Source organism: Oncorhynchus masou, chromosome 19 (genome assembly GCF_036934945.1).
Source record: "Oncorhynchus masou masou isolate Uvic2021 chromosome 19, UVic_Omas_1.1, whole genome shotgun sequence".
Classification (NCBI taxonomy): Eukaryota; Metazoa; Chordata; class Actinopteri; order Salmoniformes; family Salmonidae; genus Oncorhynchus; species Oncorhynchus masou.
This window is the reverse complement of record NC_088230.1, coordinates 17,699,006-17,720,222: the sequence shown is the minus strand read 5'-3', so window position 1 is coordinate 17,720,222 and position 21,217 is coordinate 17,699,006. Positions and strand designations below refer to the sequence as shown.

Here is a 21,217-nt window from a genome sequence, read left to right as displayed (position 1 = left end):
CTAAATTGGAACGCGGTGGCTATAAATGACGTCAGAGCTCTGGCTCTACGCTTCACAGCGCTGTATGGGTTTTGATTGACCGCCGTTCTGAACGTGAGCACCGCGTGCCCGCAAGAGGTTGCCCCCACACTGTCAGATCGTATTTTAGAACTTAGCTAGTCGTGTTGGCAATCGAACAAGCTTTCAAATGATGCCCACGTCACACAGTTTGCAATTTATAATGGTCAGTTTTTGGATTGCGTAAACAACAGAAGTAACTGTGTGATGGCGTGCATGCAGCAGAGTTGTCTTCCAAATAAAACAACTACAAGTGTGCTTGCTGTAGTTCCTCAACAGCATAGCTAGGAGAGCTCCAAAAAGCACCTTATCGTTGAAGACTCTTCTTTGAGTCCTAAAAGTGTTTTGAAATAACTTAGGAACTGTGCACACTTTGAAGAGATGTGTGGCCACTTGGAGACACCAGTAAGTCCTCTTACTCAAACCCATGCGATTGTTTTGTCTTATGTTATGTCCACACATTTTCCTGGAATATTCTCATCATATTACTGAATGTATCTGATTTTGTTATCTAATGCTGTGTCAAGTACAGTACATGTAAAATACACATCAAATCAACAGTGTGATGTTTGGATCTTGTGTCAGGTGAACTGTTGTGTCCTCAACTTTGGTCTAATAATTGATCTATAATCTCCGAACTTTTCCCTTTCAATTGATACCATGCTTATGCATATGCTTTTCATATTTCTTCTGTAAGAGATATTTCCATTTAGCCCTATCCATATAGGCCAATTCCCACAATTGTAAAGGGTTTAAGTAGCCTCAAAGTAATCAAGGTGAAACTGTAATCTTCCAAGTGTGTATTCATTAAACAGTATTATATCAGTACGATCAAGTTTTTGCCCAGAGGCAGAAATGGATGGAATGCAATCCCAAAAGGGTCTTGTTCTTCACTTTGTTCATAAGTCTACCTGTACAGAATGATAAGAAACAAAAGGAGAGCTATTCCTCATGTGCTCAATTATTTATCATGTTTTGCCTACAACCTATGTTACTGGTGAGCTACCAAATCAAATCAAATTGTATTGGTCACACAGACATGGTGAGCAGATGTTATTGCGAGTGTAGCGAAATGCTTGTACCAGCTTCCATAGTCCTGCATTCTGTGTTTCAAACAGCGAAGACAGATACCACCATAACTCAGAGCGAGTCACTTTAAAAAAAAAAGAAAAAGAAATCCCCAGTGAGCATTCAGGCATGGTGTCAGAAGGAGGCAGAGCAGCAGACTTGTATGAATGAAGCAGTCAACAGTGATCCTGACCTCGGACAGCCTGGCACTACTAGAATGCAACAGTGATCCTGACCTCGGACAGCCTGGCACTACTAGAATGCAACAGTGATCCTGACCTCGGACAGCCTGGCACTACTAGAATGCAACAGTGATCCTGACCTCGGACAGCCTGGCACTACTAGAATGCAACAGTGATCCTGACCTCGGACAGCCTGGCACTACTAGAATGCAACAGTGATCCTGACCTCGGACAGCCTGGCACTACTAGAATGCAACAGTGATCCTGACCTCGGACAGCCTGGCACTACTAGAATGCAACAGTGATCCTGACCTCGGACAGCCAGGCACTACTAGAATGCAACAGTGATCCTGACCTCGGACAGCCTGGCACTACTAGAATGCAACAGTGATCCTGACCTCGGACAGCCTGGCACTACTAGAATGCAACAGTGATCCTGACCTCGGACAGCCTGGCACTACTAGAATGCAACAGTGATCCTGACCTCGGACAGCCTGGCACTACTAGAATGCAACAGTGATCCTGACCTCGGACAGCCTGGCACTACTAGAATGCAACAGTGATCCTGACCTCGGACAGCCAGGCACTACTAGAATGCAACAGTGATCCTGACCTCGGACAGCCAGGCACTACTAGAATGCAACAGTGATCCTGACCTCGGACAGCCTGGCACTACTAGAATGCAACAGTGATCCTGACCTCGGACAGCCTGGCACTACTAGAATGCAACAGTGATCCTGACCTCGGACAGCCTGGCACTACTAGAATGCAACAGTGATCCTGACCTCGGACAGCCTGGCACTACTAGAATGCAACAGTGATTCATAGATACATGCAGGAGACAAACACATTTGTGTCCTCAAGCCTACTTATGGCCTACTTCACATTTACAGTAGCTATCGAATAAAGCATTTTAGCAGCATCTGAGTGGAGTGATAACATACACTGTGTTTATCTGTTTCTGACTGATGTTGTTGTTGCATAGGACCGACCGGCTGAGTCACAAGCACCAGTTTATACGGTGCCTTCTAATGCCTCTCTGCACGTGTATTATTTAACACAATCATTCATGTAACTGGAGTTTAATGATAAAGGACCTGTCAGGGGTTCAGTGGAGTGGAAAGTGTGTCACTTTGGTCTGTGTATGGAGGCTCATTCAATCCCATTTCTGTTAAGAGAGAGAGCGAGAGCCCAGGGATGCCACTGATGATGATGCAGAGGATTAGCCAGAAGTCCTATAGAGTCAGATCCTGTCTGTACCTGCAGGCTATTTCCTAGGTATTAGGCCTCAGAGCCTACAAACTCTGTCATGTAATCTCAATGTACAGTATATACCTAGTATTATTATATTCATGGTAGGCATGAATTTCTGCGCCGTACAGCTCGAATTCAAAATAGCCCTAACTATATAATTTTTTTATTGTGTCTGAGTGGAAATCCTGTCCCTGTCAGCCTGACTGATTTTGTATGTTGTATATGCACATAATAACATATTTATTTTAGATAGTGCTTTTCATTACAAAGAGAATTTCAAAGATGCTGTAAAAAATGTGTTTTTAAATGATGTATTTTTCTGGCAGGTCTTTGGTGACATCAGACCAAGGCTTTGGTAACAGAGTTTGTTTTCGCAGTCATTCTAGTGGAGATATTATCTGGGGATATTTTACCAGATGGGCCCAACACTATCATCCATTCCCCACCTGCAACTCATAAATCACGTTAATGTAACCCAGGGTTTTTCCAATCATACCCAGAAATGCCATGTGTTTTCATATCAGATATGTAGGAAATGGCGCCAGATATGCAGGAAATAAAGAATCGCGCCGGATGGGATGGTTGCCGATTTACGCATTCCTAACCAATTGTGCTATTTTGTGTCTTTTCTCTTTGTTTGTAACTTATTTTGTACATAATCATGATGCTACCTTCTCTTATGACCGAAAAGAGCTTCTGGATATCAGAACAGCGATTACTCACCTCAAACTGGACAAAGATGGGTTTTTTATGAGTCTGACGCATCGGATATAATGTTGCTCCCAGACAAGGCCCAAATCCCTGTCATTTGCATGAAGATAATAAGGAAATACAGTGGGCGGAGATCAGGGTGCCTTGTGAGAATTCGTCGGCGAGTGGGCCAAAGTGCAATCACTGGTGAATAAACTGGATCAGCTCCATTCGAGACTATCCTACCAACAGGACATTAAAAACTGTAATATCTTATGTTTCACCGAATCGTGGCTGAACAACGACATGGATAATATACAGTTGTTTGGGTTTTCCGTGCATCGGCAGGACAGAACAGCTATGTCCGGTAAGGCGAGGGGTGGCGGTGGTGGTCTGTTTGTCAATAACAGCTGGTGCGCAACGTCTTATATTAAGTTAGTCTTGAGGTATTGCTCGCCTGAGGTAGAGTATTTCATGATAAGCTGTAGACCACACTATCTACCAAGAGAGTTTTCATCTATATTTTTCGTAGCTGTCTATTTACCACCACAAACCGACGCTGGCACTAAGACTGCACTCAACAAGCTATATACAGCCATAAGCAAATAAGAAAATGCTCATCCAGAAGCGGCCCTCCTAGTGTTTGGGGACTTTAATGCAGGCAAGCTTAAATCTGTTTTACCTCATTTTTACGAACATATCACATTTGTGACCAGAGGCAAAAAACTCTAGACTGCCTTTACTCCACACACAGAGAGGCATACAAAGCTCCCCCTAGCCCTCCATTTGGAAAATGTAACCATAATTCCATCCTCCTGATTCCTGCTTACAAGCAAAAACTAAAGCAGGAAGTACCAGTTGCTCGCTCAGTACGGAAGTGGTCAGATGACGCAGATGGTACGCTACCAAACTGTTTTGCTAGTACAAACTGGAATATTTTCAATACAGGACTAAGATTGAATCCTACAATACCGGCTCTGATGCTTGTCAGATGTGGCAGGGCTTACAAACTATTAAATAATGTAAAGGGAAACCCAGCTGCCTACCAGATGGGCTAAATGCCTTTTATGCTAGCTTCAAGGCAAGCAGACCACCATAGTCCCTGTGCCCAATAATGCGAAGTTAACCTGCCTAAGTGACTACCTCCTCGTAGCACTCACATCGGTAGCAATGAAGATCTTTCAAAGGCTGATCATGGCTCACATCAACACCATCATCTGGGAAACCCTAGACCCACTTAAATTTGCATACCGCCCCAAAAGATCCACAGTTGACACAATCTTAATCTGACTCCACACTGCCCTTTCACACCTGGACAAAAGTAACAGCTATGCGGGAATGCTGTTCATTGACTACAGCTCAGCGTTCAACACCATAGTGCCCTCAAAGCTCAAATCAAATCAAATCAAATTTTATTTGTCACATACACATGGTTAGCAGATGTTAATGCGAGTGTAGCGAAATGCTTGTGCTTCTAGTTCCGACAATGCAGTAATAACCAACAAGTAATCTAACTAACAATTCCTAAACTACTGTCTTATACACAGTGTAAGGGGATAAAGAATATGTACATAAGGATATATGAATGAGTGATGGTACAGAGCAGCATAGGCAAGATACAGTAGATGGTATCGATTACAGTATATACATATGAGATGAGTATGTAAACAAAGTGGCATAGTTAAAGTGGCTAGTGATACATGTATGTATTACATAAGGATGCAGTCGATGATATAGAGTACAGTATATACGTATGCATATTAGATGAATAATGTAGGGTAAGTAACATTATATAAGGTAGCATTGTTTAAAGTGGCTAGTGATATATTTACATCATTTCCCATCAATTCCCATTATTAAAGTGGCTGGAGTTGAGTCAGTGTCAGTGTGCTGGCAGCAGCCACTCAATGTTAGTGGTGGCTGTTTAACAGTCTGATGGCCTTGAGATAGAAGCTGTTTTTCAGTCTCTCGGTCCCAGCTTTGATGCACCTGTACTGACCTCGCCTTCTGGATGATAGCGGGGTGAACAGGCAGTGGCTCGGGTGGTTGATGTCCTTGATGATCTTTATGGCCTTCCTGTAACATCGGGTGGTGTAGGTGTCCTGGAGGGCAGGTAGTTTGCCCCCGGTGATGCGTTGTGCAGACCTCACTACCCTCTGGAGAGCCTTACGGTTGAGGGCGGAGCAGTTGCCGTACCAGGCGGTGATACAGCCCGCCAGGATGCTCTCGATTGTGCATCTGTAGAAGTTTGTGAGTGCTTTTGGTGACAAGCCAAATTTCTTCAGCCTCCTGAGGTTGAAGAGGCGCTGCTGCGCCTTCTTCACGATGCTGTCTGTGTGAGTGGACCAATTCAGTTTGTCTGTGATGTGTATGCCGAGGAACTTAAAACTTGCTACCCTCTCCACTACTGTTCCATCGATGTGGATAGGGTGGTGTTCCCTCTGCTGTTTCCTGAAGTCCACAATCATCTCCTTAGTTAGTTGACGTTGAGTGTGAGGTTATTTTCCTGACACCACACTCCGAGGGCCCTCACCTCCTCCCTGTAGGCCGTCTCGTCGTTGTTGGTAATCAACCTACCACTGTTGTGTCGTCTGCAAACTTGATGATTGAGTTGGAGGCGTGCGTGGCCACGCAGTCGTGGGTGAACAGGGAGTACAGGAGAGGGCTCAGAACGCACCCTTGTGGGGCCCCAGTGTTGAGGATCAGCGGGGAGGAGATGTTGTTACCTACCCTCACCACCTGGGTGCGGCCCGTCAGGAAGTCCAGTACCCAGTTGCACAGGGCCGGGTTGATGCTTGATGACGAGGAAGCTTGATGACGAGCTTGGAGGGTACTATGGTGTTGGCTCTTCACTAAGCTAAGGACGTTGGGACTAAACACCTCCCCCTGCAACTGGATCCTAGACTTCCTGACGGGCCGCACCCAGTTGGTAAGGGTAGGCAACAACACATCTGCCACACTGATCCTCAACATGAGGGCCCCTCAGGGGTGCATGATTAGTCCCCTCCTGTACTACCTGTTCACCCATGACTGTGTGGGAAAGCACGACTCTAACACTATCGATGAGGCAGCCTATAGGTAGGAGGTCAGAGACCTGGTGTGGTGCCAGGACAACAACCTTTCCCTCAATGTGAGCAAGACAAAGGAGCTGATCGTTAACTACAGGAAAAGGATGGCCGAACACGCCCCCATTCACATCGACATGGCTGTAGTGGAGCGAGTCGAGAGTTTCAAGTTCCTTGGTGTCCACATCACCAACAAACTATCAGGGTCCAAACACAAGTCCCGAAGAGGGCACGACAACGCCTTTTCCCCCTCAGGAGACTGAAAAGATTTGGCATGGGTCCCCAGATACACCATCGAGAGCATCCTGACCGGTTGCATCACCTCCTGGTATGGCAACTGCTCAGCATCCGACCATAAGGTGCTACAGTGGGTAGTGCATACAGCCCAGTACATCACTGATGCAAATCTTCCTGCCAACCAGGACCTATATACTAGGTTTGTTCAGAGGAAGGCCCAAAAAATTGTCATACACTCCAGTCACCCAAGTCACAGACTGTTCTCTCTGCTACCTCGTGGCAAGCGGTACCGGAGCCCCAAGTCTAGTTACAAAAGTCTCCTTAACAGTTCTTGCCCCCAAGCCATAAGCCTGCTGAACAATTATTCAAATGGCCACCCAGTCTTTTATGCTCGCTTCGAGGCAGCAACACTGAAGTATGCATGAGAGCACCAGCTGTTCCGGACGACTGTGTGATCACGCTCTCCGTAGCCGATGTGAGCAAGACCTTTAAACAGGTCAACATACACAAGGCCATGGGGCCAGATGGATTACCAGGATGTGTACTCCGAGCATGAGCGGACCAACTGGCAAGTGTATTCACTGACATTTTCAACCTCTCCCTCACCGAGTCTGTAATATCTACATGTTTCAAGCAGACCACCATAGTCCCTGGGCCCAAGAAAGCGAAGATAACCTGTCTAAATGACTACCTTCTCGTAGCACTCATGTCGGTAGCCATGAAGTTCTTTCAAAGGATGGTCATGGCTCACATCAACACCATCGCCATCACCCGGAAACTCTAGACCCACTTCAATTAATCAAATGGCCACCCGGACTATTTGCATTGACACAGCCCCTTTATTTATTTTTTGGATAACTGCTGCATGTACTGTATGCAGCCTGAGTTTCCCACACACACCTTCTAAACAAACTGACAGTAATTCATTGACTTGTACCACAGCTTAGTAAATCTAAAAGCAAGCAAATTCAATCCACCTCACTCATTATTTCGACGTAATCCTTTATTGTTACGTTTTTTTTTCCCCTTGTCAAATTAGTCAAAATGTATGATGCCGTTGACAGCAAGGACCCAACCATGGAGATTTTTAAGGAAATATTTTAAACAGTGTGGAACACATCATGAAGATGGGTCAAATCAACCACTCCCACTGAAATATTTAGGAGATGGAAAAGTGTGACATTTATTATATTGTTCAAAAGCCAACACATTCATGGCAGGCAGCGCCCAGACAGTAATATGGCTGTGACCCGTCACTACAGTGTGTGTGTGTGTGTGTGTGTGTGTGTGTGTGTGTGTGTGTGGGGGGGGGGGGGTGAATATGGAGCATATCCCCTGAGTGCGTCTATTTACAGCTCTTTTTATAGCTCATGAGCAATCCCACAGATTTAACTTGTGTATTTTTGCATTTGAAGGGGCAATCTGCATTTGCTACATCAATTTTTGGATTAGTGAATGATATGTACCACTTGATTTTTTTAAGAATATAACTTAGAAATATCTCATGAGCTAAGTTCAACTGTCGTACCCAATCAGAACCCCAAATATAAGCTTGTTTTGCTCCAATATTTGTAAACAAAGAGTAGTGGGGGTAATAATGATCATATATGCATATTATATACACCTCACATGCGACTCATGATACGACTAAGCAATTAGCGTATTGAAATGTTTATCCGATTCCATAAAATAAATAGGAAAATGCAAGGAGACTATGGTTGAGTTACAGTAATAGGCAATCAAGAAATGTCTGAGAATTTAATTCTAAATACAAGTGTCTTTAAATAATTTGTCAAATGAATGGATTCACATACAAGGCATAAAGATTAAGTTAAAAAAGCATTAACAAGCATTACTGGGCATTATTCTAAGAATGATCCGAGAGATGTCTACTAGGCCAGAGGCCTAGAAGCCTAGGAAATGAGAATTGATCATACAACCTTCCTCCATGTACTGGATACAGTATAAGAGACAGATCAAAGGCATTTAATTCCATTTATAACATCTAAAGGTGTAACCTTTTTGACCCATAACCCACAACCATTGACCAATCAAACAATACCAAGTTTAGAGTAACCTGACCACCAAGGCCCAATCTCCACGGGGTGTCACAGCATCTAAAGGCTTGTGTGGGGGGCGAGACCAATGGAAATAAGACAGGATTCCTTTTTATAGAGTCATTTAGACTTCACCCTGTACATAAATATAAATTACCACAGAGATCATACATAGCATCAGAGTTATCCTCAGTGAACACGTTTCAGATAGATACCAGACATGAAAACTATAGTACTTTTCTATCACACATACAGTATCCAGAGGACTGACTATTGAAACAGAGAGATACATTGTGGCCCCTCCGAGGTGGAAAGGCTGACTAGTCCTTGGGCGTTGTCCATTATGTTTTCCTTGTTGTTCCTGGACCATTTGCCATGTCTTACCAGGTAACAGAGTTTAGGGTCGAGCCTACAAAAGTAAATGTAAACAAATGCTTTATAGCATCAAAACATGGTTAAAACTATCATTTTGATATCATGGATGGTTTATTCTTGCATCCATAGCCTTTTTTTAGTATTTTACTGAAACGGGTGAAATAACGCTTTATTATTTTATCTGCTGATTGCTGCTTTATATATTTTACTTCAGTATTACAATGCATGTGCTATATGGTATCATTTTAAAACTGATCAACAGAAATTGACTAATGTGTATTCACGGGCATTGGCATTGACAAAGTATGTGTTCCTGTCATTTCAGGTCATGGAACCAAAGGAGTGTTTGAGCTCCTGGCGGGCTGGCGAAGAACTCGAGAAAGCCTTCCCTTCAAGGAACGCGTGGCAGACGCCTTCGCTGACGTGATGGTGTGCTATACCATGACCAGTTCCCTCTATATCATCACCTTCGGCATGGGTGCCAGCCCCTTCACCAACATTGAGTCGGTGAAGATCTTCTGCCAGAGCATGTGCGTGGCCGTCCTGGTCAACTACTTCTACGTGTTCTCCTTCTACGGTTCCTGCTTGGTGTTCGCTGGTCAGCTGGAGCAGAACCGCTACCACAGTGTGTTCTGCTGTAAGATCCCCTCAGTGGAGTACCTGGACCGTCAGCCCACCTGGTTCAAGACCATGATGAGCGACGGCCATGACCATGTCACGCACCACGAGGTCGTGCCCTACCACAACCACTTCATCCAGCACTTCCTGAGGGAGCACTACACAGAGTGGATCACCAACACCTATGTCAAGCCCTTCGTGGTCATCCTCTACCTGATCTACGCCTCCTTCTCCTTCATGGGATGTTTACAAATCAGTGATGGATCCAACATCGTCAACCTCCTAGCCAGCAACACGCCCAGTGTGTCCTACGCCACGACCCAGCAGAAGTACTTCAGTAACTACAGCCCCGTGATCGGCTTCTACATCTATGAGCCCATTGAGTACTGGAACTCCACGGTGCAGGAGCACCTCACAACACTGAGCCATGGCTTCAACAAGATCTCCTGGATGGATAACTACTTTCAATATCTGAAGGTGGTGAATGTGAGCGCCTCGACCAAAAGTGATTTCATCACTATCCTGCAGGGCTCCTTCCTGCGCAGCCCGGAGTATCAGCACTTCATGGAGGACATCATTCTGTCCAAGACAGATGGGGATGAAATGGAGATCATCGCGTCCAGGATGTACCTGGTGGCGCGGACCACGGAGAAGACACGGGAGGAGGTGGTGGAACTGCTGGAGAGGCTCCGCCCCCTTTCGCTCATCAACAACATCAAGTTCATCGTCTTCAACCCCACCTTCGTCTACATGGACCGTTACAGCTCCTCCGTGGTCTCACCCATCCTCACATCGGCCTTCAGCGTGCTCACCATCCTCATCCTCACCTTCTTCCTGGTCATCAACCCTCTGGGGAACTTCTGGTTGATCCTGACCGTCACCTCCGTAGAGCTGGGGGTCCTGGGCCTCATGACCCTCTGGAATGTACACATGGACAGCATCTCTATCCTGTGCCTTATTTATACTCTCAACTTTGCCATGGATCACTGTGCACCCCACCTGTACACCTTCGTACTGGCCACGGAGCACACCAGGACCCAGTGCATTAAGATCTCGTTAGAGGAGCACGGGGCGGCCATTTTGCAAAACGCCTGCTGTTTCGTTATCGGGATGTTGCCCTTGGTGTTTGTGCCTTCCAATCTGACCTACACGCTGTTCAAGTGCTCCCTCCTCACCGCAGGCTGCACAGTGCTGCACTGTTTCATCATCCTGCCTGTGTTTCTAACCTTTTTTCCCCCATCAAAAAAAAGGCACAAGAAGAAGAAACGGGCCAAACGGAAAGAGCGGGAGAGGGAGCGGGAGATGATGGAGAGGGAGAGAGTGAGGGAGAGGGAGGAGATAGAGTGCATTGAAGTCAGGGAGAACCCTGATCATGTGACTAACGTCTGAGAAGCCGTGTGTCGGTGAGCGGCAGCGGGACAGTCTTCAGTGATTGTTGGGTGAGGTGTTGGAAGCATGTCCTAAAGCGAGGGTGGCCATGTGTTGTAGCCCCTCAAAGGGCCAGAGGGGTCAAAGCTGACCAGTCCTCAGAAGGAGGAGGGAGGGAGGGAGATATAGACCAGCAGCCATGACCCAGCTAGACAGTCAGCAGCCATGCTGTCGAGACTAGAGACCAGACCAGGTCAGACCCATAGATCAGCTACTCCTTCAGACTGGATGGGACAGTGTATTTTATCTGCACAGTCTGCAAATGGTTCCCTCTGCTGTTCATACAGACACTCTCACACAACCAGGAAGAAACTACAATATCATACATTTACTTACAGTGTAATGTGTAAGGGGATAATATATCTTATCCTAACAATTGTAAATCTACAGTATCGCGAGGAAAGTATGGTAGCATAAGAATGAGAGCAATGCGTACCTCCAAGGTTGGTGGTCAAAGTTATCTAAAATGTTTTCTACAATTTGTCATATTAAATATTTTTATCATCTACACAGGCTTATACTACCCCCATCACAAAGACCCCATTATAGTGTGATTAGTATGACAGACAGAGAGACAGAGAGACAGAGAGACAGAGACAGACAGACAGACAGACAGACAGACAGACAGACAGACAGACAGACAGACAGACAGAGAGACAGACAGACAGAGAGACAGACAGACAGAGAGACAGACAGACAGACAGACAGACAGACAGACAGACAGACAGAAGGATGTATACTTTTTAATTGGTTTGAGAGTACACAGAAATAAAGCATACCCACAGTAGATTCCATTCTTTCTTTCCGGTAAACACCCGAGCGAGCGAACAGCTGAACTGGGCAGATGGCGTACACTGTGTCCATTATGAAGAATTATCCTGCACATTGCATTTGTGTGGATACAATTGTCAAGGTTAATTTTACAGGGAGACAGATATATCTGCTTTATTTCCATTCTCACATCTGTTCTTAGCCAACAATTAGAGTAGAACTGCAGCAAGGTACATAATCTAGGGCTTCATTCAGTCTGTATCCCTGAAGTGTTACAGAAATGAAATGTAAAGGTCATTTCAGACTGAGCTGACATATGCAGCGTTTTATTGTGAATGCAGTCTCCGCTAACGCGGTAACATTGACTTTCAATTCCAATCACGCTGTAACTTCTGCGATACGGATTGAACAGATCCCTTAATAGAGTTAGGCATGTTCAGGAAATCATAGCAGATGGTTTAACTCGGAGGGAAAAGGCAACTCTGAACTAGTAAAACCAAAAGGAGGAAGTACTGCAGAGGTTGAAGACCATACTGCCTTTCTAACTGGGCTAAGATATGAGGTGTCTCGAGAAATCATCTGAACATCATGGTTGGCAAGGCATCTTCAGTGTTTTACACGTTTCAGTGTCACACGTTTCAATGTCCCATGATTAAGAGGTGATTATGGATCATCATGAACAAAATAAATGATTGGGCGGGTTGGACACGACAGGTCATAATTTAATCAGAGATACATTTGTTTCTTTTTGTTTGTGTGAAAGACTATGGTGCCAAATAATTTGAGCGGGAAAAAAATATGGGTGTTTGGTACATGTGGATGTTCTGTCAAATCAAATCATGATGTAAAATACATCTTATTGGTTCAAACCTCAAAGTAATGCCATACATCACAATGATGCGTGTTTAAACAACCGTTGGTGATGTATATTAGCATTCCAATGGCTTTCATGGACCATTGCTTGATCTACTTTAGAAATCTCCAGAGAACATCAATATTCTCCTCTAGTAGCCTCTCTGCTATCCAGAATGGCCAGAGTGGAGTCCCTCTCCCCGTCGGAAAACCAAGCGCATTATCAAGCTAAGTCTGATGATGCTGGATAAGATCTCTGTAAGGGCAGACACTCTCAAGGTCAGAATGCAGGAGATAGTCATCACTGACCTCTGATACGTCACCTTAGGGTGGTTTGTGGCATGTAACAGAATGCCTCTCATGTAAAAGGATGTGGCTGTCCGTAGGTTATTCTTAATTGAAAGTTATGACCTTGAGAGGCCATTGCTGTCTTTATATGCTGCTTGAAAGGGACAAAGTACCTCTCAAAAAGGGCAATAAAAGCTATGAGGGCAGCTGAAGCAACATTATGTGTGTTTGGACCAAAAGATAGAGAAGCTTACAGGAGTAAAATGGTCAGTACAATTGACCATCTTGAAAGCAACATATTGAAGTAAAGAAGTGAAAAGCAGTTTCTGCTTCTGTATGAAACAGTAGCTCGCTAGTTATCAAGATAATGCCTTTACCTGCTCATGGGCTTTCACACTCCTCCTTTAGTAAAATAAATGAGATGGAAAAGGGTCCTCTCACTCATGCAAGAAATCACCCTCCTTACAAAAGACTAATGACGGCCATTTTGTCTGAAAGTTAGCAATGAATGAATCTCTCACGTAAAAAAATGATGACAAGGTAAATCCCTAATTTCATTCTCAAATCTCTTATCCGTGGTGATGATTAATCCTAAGCGTTAAAGCCTAAATAGCAAGAGAGAATGTCATAACTTTTAACCAGACATAGTTACTCCAAAGTGATGGGTATAGGCTAGCTACAAAACCTGCAACTGTTGGTGTCACTGTATTTTTGTAAAAGCCATGTCATGTATGTATAGTAAGAAGGTTTGAACATTTAATATAAAGGGGACAAATGCCAATTGAAATCATTGACTTCCCAAAATGACTGTGTATGCATGGCACTGTAATGTATTGATGCATGTATTTGATTTCTGTATATTTAGTCTGTGTATCCTTATTTTGCAACGCTGTGTTAACCCATGTTTGTTGTTTAAATGCATATTCTATAACATTTTGTGCCACAAAATAACAAAATGTCCTTTATGTTCAACAAAACAGAAGCCAGAGGATCAAATGTGTAATATAACTGTATATGATTTTTTTTAAAGATTTTCTATGAAAAAAACTCTATGATATTAGATTTTTTTTAAAGCTGAAATGTTCTTATAAAAAAGCAATAAAGGAAAAAAGGGTTGAACACAGTAGGCCAGTAATAAACTGCAGAATGTCAACAGTAAACTGAGTAGATCAACCTGTTGCACCTCCAGTGGACCTAAATGTTTGTGGTGCATCAACAAATGTAATACGTTCTCTATGGGGAGATACTGTGGATTCTGCTTGTTTTCTTTCTTTGTTTCATTGTTTATTCCTCACTACTTGGCCATTATATTACAGGGAGATATTACAGCCTCTTTTTACTCCACTGCAATTTTGTTTAGCTTGTTTGTAGTTATTTTGTTTCTATCAGAATAGTATGCAAAACAACAAACAATAATGACAAAGAATTGCAATGGTATATGCAGAACATGTCTAAGACTGAGCTAAAACGTTTGCTGTGCTGTTATGACCCATACTTACATAATTACTGTTGAATTTCCAGATTACAATATCATTATACATGATCCATGAACATGCGTAACCCTCCAATAACTTTCAATGTTTTTTTGCTCGACACTCGTGATACAGGATAGTCAATTCATCTTTTGAAATACTCAGCTTGCTGTACTTGCTGTATACAAGTCATCTCTGACGAAGCTATATTTAATGCTGTCTTTCTGAGTCTAGTATGTGTTCTAACGTGCGATTGACCATCACTTGTCTAACACTTCACTGTCTGCTCCACTGAGAAAGTCATTATGTTTCATTTACCAAACCCCTTGCTTATGGTTTTGTCTAACTCTTAAACCAGGCTGTCTAATGCAGTGATCTGTTGATGCTTATTGTATGTGTGATAGGTTGTAATTTTGTCAGTGAGTCTGAGTGTCAACTCACTGTTCAGATCAGAACATGGTCATTGATTGATGACATCAGTGATGAGGTCATTATCTGAGGTTTGGTATTGATGTGGTGTCTGATGCTCTGTGTGTGAATATAAAAACCCAAACACTGTTAACGAGTAGCAGGTGATAGGCGACTTGTTCTTATTTCACCTCACTTTTATACAAAGGATGGGCTTGAAACCTGATGCAGTTGCCAGGAAAACAATGTAATAAGAACATGTGTGAAACAACCAATGAACATGATGACTGATTTAGAATATTGCACAGCGAAGTGAGAATAACTCAAGCAGCAGATTAACTAAAGTACCCCCCCCTCCTTGATACACCAGCATAGTTAAGTTTGCGTGTTCAGGTTGACCACAACACAACAACATACACACATTGCAATAAGATTATGCAATTCTAAACTGTGGTTGAACAGGCATACTGTTCCAAAAGCACACATCAGAAATGTTCAGGCGGCAAGAACACACCCATGCTGTATTGTCTGTTATCCATTTCTACAATGGTTCTAGCCCAGACAATCTCTGCTCATTCAACAATTCTGTAGTTTATATATGAAATGATCATACAGCGTTTCAACACCACACAACAATGTCAACATTTGACTACTGCAGTAGGATTCCCCCCCTTACATGAAGAGAGAAGGAAAAAGAAAACTATTGCATCAGGACTTGTGTGCCGTTTGGTGCTCGGGCAGCGTAACTACAATGCTGCCAACATAGTGAACATGCATGTTAGGCATCTTTCCAGACTGCATGGAGACAAAGTGCTCAGTGGGAAAGATAGAAAGCCTTGGGAGAATGATGTATGATTTATGAGGATGTATTTGGGAGAAGGTTTGAAAATGCCAAGGTCTGAGCCCGGAGTACTGTGGCTATGTACAGATGTAGGAACTTCATTTGAGCCAGTTTGCTACAGCAGGAACATAATCCTGCAACAGCAGGAAATGTCAATTATTTTGTGGATTATAATTAATGGACATTTTTGTAGGGGTTGATCATTTTTTTCTTAAGGTTAAGGGAAAATCAAGTCTGAAATTTGAATGTGGAAATTACAAACTTCATGTAACAACGTTCTTCGTTTGTCGAAAGAGAGTCGGACCAAAATGCAGCGTGTTGGTTACTCATGTTCTTTGATGGAACAAATGACGATACACGAAATAACATATAAATACAAAAAACAACAAACGGAACATGAAAAACCTATACAGCCTGTCTGATGAACACTAACACAGAGACAGGAACAATCACCCACGAAATACAAAGTGAAACCCAGGCTACCTAAATACGGTTCCCAATCAGAGACAACGAGAATCACCTGACTCTGATTGAGAACCGCCTCAGGCAGCCAAACCTATGTAACACACACCCCTAATCAGCTACAATCCCAATAACTAAAAAACCCCACTAAGAAATACAACAAACAATAAACCCATGTCACACCCTGGCCTGACCAACTAATTAACTAAAACACAAAATACTAAGACCAAGGCGTGACATTCAGAAGCCTTTTTAAACCTAAAATACACTACAAGTTGTACTTTTCCTGCATTGTATGGAGGTTTCTGTGCAACAGAGTGACCAAATTAAGATCCTACATCTGTATGTGTCATAATCTCTAAATTACATGGCTATGTGCGCATTATAAATTCATAAGCCTATGGGGTCCAGGATAGATGCAAACAATTCATCTAGAATGGAATTACTCTTGATTTGTCAAAATGGCCTGGCTGCATTGCCTTACTTTTCAATGCTTTATGTGTCTTTTACACAAAGAAACTGTTTGGGTTGTGTTGAATGTGCTGTCGATGCTGTTGTCATCAAACTGTCCGACAGAGTTAAGAACTGGTGGTGGGTTGAGCTGACTGTATACCAGTGAATACATGTTGTTTGGAGTTTGATTGTGATTGTGACCGTCAAGATTAAATGTTATGTAGGATATACATAGAATTTAGGTCCTGAATTAATCAAGCAGCTGGTGTAAGGATGTGGTTATGACAACAACTCTTGTTTGTGTAGTTAACACACCCTAATCCATAAAATTACACTTTATTTATTTATTTAAAACTTATTTTTTTAAGTGCACATTTTAGCTAATTCGCTTATCCTATTATTTTTGTTTAAATCATGGTATAAAGGGACTAAGGGGATTTCTCAATGTATAATCAACCCAAATGTAATCAAGGTACTGTAGTGCAAAAATAGCCTGTCACCCATTAGGTCTTCTCTTGGTTCGGAGAAACTTCACTCCCTGCCTCAGACGCAGGTTGGCATTTACTATCAATGATCTTGCTTTGGAGGGAGCTCTTTAGACTGGTCACTAGCTGGCACAACCACAAAGTCATAGTTTAAACCTAACCCCAACCTTAACCCTAATCTTAACAGTACTGTTAACCTTAATGCCTAACCCTAACCATAAATTAAAACCAAAAAGCAAACTTTTGTTTTCATGAAATGTTAAGATACAACCAATATTGTCTTTGCATTTGCCCCATCTAGCAGAAATCACTTAGTTCTGCCTCCAGGGCAAGATTCATGACAAACAACGTCAACCTGTGCCTCGGACCAACGTAGAGGGAAGGATGCAGGGAGGAGGGAGAAACAGGGGTGTGAAGTGAACGATTCTGTAGGAACACTGGCTAATGACACTGTGATGACCCCAATGGTCCTTCCTAATCAGTAGCATAGGCAAGGGAGCCTTCAGACTAGGCCATTAGTGTAGAACCATCATTTCTGACTGAATGGGCTTTCCTAGGCTCCAGTGCTGTGATAGGTTATAGCTGTTAGGGCTGGCAGCAATCCCCTCTCTCTCTTTCCCTCTTTCCTTATCCTGTGGCAGCATGATAATATTTAAAATATTCAGATAACTGGAGAGGTAAGCCCTCATTTGAATCTCAAAAGATTTTAGTAGCTAGAGCAGGCAAGAAACTGTGATAGTCATTACAGAAGATGACTGCAAGCTGTCTGATTACTGCAGCTGCAGGATGACTCTCAACCCGCAAACATATTTACTCCTAATGTTGTAGAGTTGTAGCCAAACACCCAGAGTTTCCACCATAGACTTTATCTGAGGGGAGAAGTTGGCAGAATGAAGGGTGGTTTGTATTATGTGTTTGGTTTGTCTGTTTACTGTTCTGTGTGCTGAGAGGGATATTCTTGGCTCCTCTTCCATGTCATAATCCTGTCTTGATTCTGCTTGGGCTTATTTGTGCTCTGTCTCTGGCTCTCTTTCCCTCATCACTGGCCTGTCTGTCTATCTGTCTGCATGGACCGGTCTGGCTACTACAGCTTGTAGGTTGCTGATTCAATGAACTGCTCCGATTCTACACTGATGGTGGTGAAGTGCTTCTACCAAGTTATATAAGCTATCTGCAGTGATTTCTTCCCACTCACTTCCACCCTTTCTTCAAAGGTTGTCACCAGGGGTGGACTTAGTGATTTGGAGGCCCCAGGGCAGAGGCTAGTCTGAGGTTTTTATAGTAAAGATGTAATTTAATTGTAAAAATGTATTACCTTTTAATGTGCCATGAACACAACCAGTCATTATGTTTTCATCTGATTCTCAAACAAATCACTTCAAAAAGATAGGGTACAGCCAAAATAATTAAATCCTAAATAAACAGTACACTGTGCACCCGCCAACTTCACTTCAATCGCAAGTCGATGAAACTATCTCATCAGAGAAAGCATTAGAGCGAGCGAAACAGTGCCCCTCTGTCTTACTATATGTAGCCCATGTATCTGATGCTGTCTGGCCAAAAAGAGATGGCATGTCATACTCTTTTTGGCCAGACAGCATCAGATATATGGGGTACACATACAGTACATGACCTCTGCCTCAATTACGATGGCAGTATTAGCAGCAGCACGTCTTTTTACTAAAATTAAATCTTCTTTTGTCAAAATTAAATCTTCTTCCTATCTTTTTCTTTGCTCTGAAAGTGCCTAATTTCTTCTTCTTTTTTACCCCTTTTTCATGGTATCCAATTGTTTTGTAGCAACTATCTTGTCTCATCGCTACAACTCCTGTATGGGCTTGGGAGAGACGAAGGTTGAAAGTCTTGTGTCCTACACAACCCAACTGCTTCTAAACACAGCGCCATTCTACCCGGAAGCCAGCCGCACCAATGTGTCGGAGGAAACACCATGCACCTGGCAACATTGGTTAGCGTGCACGGCCCGCCACAGAAGTCACTGGTGTGCGATGAGACAGGGATTTCCCTACCGGCCAAACCCTCCATAACCCGGATGACGCTATGACAATTGTGTATCGCCCCACAGACCTCCCTGTCACGGCCTTTTAGGACAGAGCCTGGGCGCGAACCCAAGGTCTCTGGTGGCACAGCTGGCGCTGCAGTACAGCACCCTTAACCACTGCGCCACCCGGGAGGCCCGAAAGTGCCTAATTTCAATTAAAGTAAGGAACTCTGTCATTGTGATATAGCCCATTATTATAATTAATGACACTTGTTTCTACTATTATGAGAAAAATGTAGATAATATTGATAAGAAATATATACAGTTTTCAGAGCCTTGTCCTTTTCCACATTTTGTTACATTACAGCCATATTCTAAAATGGATCAAAATAATAATAATCCTCAGCAATCAACACACAATAACCTATAATGACAGTGAAAACACGTTTTTAGAAATGTTTGCAAATGTATTAAAAATAAAAACTATGTATTCACACCCTTTGCTATGAGACTTGAAATTGAGCTCAGATGCATCCTGTTTCCAGTGATCATCCCATGATAAACAAGATTCTCTGGTCTGATGAAACCAAGATTTAACTCTTTGGCCTGAATGCCAAGTGTCACATCTTGAGGAAACCTGGCACCATACCTATGGTGGTGGCAGCATCATGCTGTGGGGATGTTTTTCAGCGGCAGGGACTGGGAGACTAGTCAGGATCGAGGCAAAGACGAACGGAGCAAAGTACAGAGAGATCCTTGATGAAAACCTGCTCCAGATTGCTTAGGACCTCAGGCTGGGGCGAAGGTTCACCTTCCAACAGGACAATGACCCTAAGCACACAGCCAAGACAACGCAGGAGTGGCTTTGGGACAAGTCTCTGAATGTCCTTGAGTGGCCCAGCCAGAGTCCAGACTTGAACCCAATCGAACATCTCTGGAGAGACCTGAAAATAGCTGTGCAACAACTCTGCACATCCAACCTGACAGAGCTTGAGAGTATCTGCAGAGAAGAAACTCAAATACAGGTGTGCCAAGCTTGTAGCGTCATACCCAAGACTCTAGGCTGTAATCACTGCCAAAGGTGCTTCAACAAAGTAGAGTAAAGGGTCTGAATACTTAAGTAAATGTGATATTTCAGTTTTATTTATTTTTTAATTAGCAAAACATTCTAAACTTGTTTTTTGCTTTGTCAGTATGATGTATTGTGTGTAGATTGATGAGGCGAATTTAAAAAACATCTATTTTAGAATAAGGCTGTAACCTAACAAAATGTGGAAAAAGTCAAGGGATCTGAATACTTTACAAAGGCACTGTAAAGTCTAAAAGTATTGGGACAGTGACAATTGTGTTGTTGTTTTGGCGCTGTAATCCAGCACTTTAGATTTGAAATGATGCAATGACTATGAGGTTAAAGTGCTGTCAGCTTTAATTTGAGGAGATCTTCATCAATATCAGGTGAACTGTTTAGAAATTCTAGCACTTTTGTACATAGTCCCCCCATTTTAAGAGACCAAAACTATTGGGACAAATTCACTTGTGTATTAAAGTGGTCAAAAGTTTATTTAGTATTTGGTCCCATATACCTAGCACACAATGATTACATCAAGCTTGCGACTCTACAAACTTGTTGGATGCATTTGCTGTTTGTTTCGGTTGTGTTGAATGAATGGTAAATATTGTATTGTGTCAGTTTGGAGTTTATTTTCATGTAAGTAAGAATATAATATGTTTCTAAACACTTCTACTGATATTTATTTCTTTGTAACTTTCTCACTCATCATTATTCACAATTCATTCAGGATTATCCATAATCATGGTAGCATCCACATGAATGTAGAACTGTTTAGAAATATAGTCTATTCTTATTTACAATAAAAGTGACTCCAAACTGACGCAATACATTGTTTACCATTCATTTCTATTGGCCACAAAATCATCTGAAACAACCAAAACAAACAGCAAATGCATTTAACAAATGTGTAGAGTCACAAGCTTGGTGTAGTCATTGCATGCTACGAATATGGGACCAAATACTTAACTTTGGACTACTTTAATACACATACTGTATAAGTGAATTTGTCCCAATACTTTTGGTCCCCTAAAATGGGGGGACTATGTACTAAAAGTGATGATATTTCTAAACGGTTCACCCGAT

General features: G+C 42.8%; 1 protein-coding gene across 1 annotated transcript in view; it reads left to right on the top strand.

Annotated features, from left to right (window-relative positions):
- The window catches only part of LOC135505906 (patched domain-containing protein 1-like), a 37,200-nt gene extending 26,208 nt beyond the window's left edge, over window positions 1-10,992 (top strand). The window contains exon 3 of the mRNA XM_064925147.1: window positions 9,311-10,992. Within this exon, the coding sequence (XP_064781219.1) occupies window positions 9,311-10,992 (1,682 nt within the window). The remainder of the gene's footprint in view (window positions 1-9,310) is intronic.
- Window positions 10,993-21,217: the final 10,225 nt, after the last annotated feature.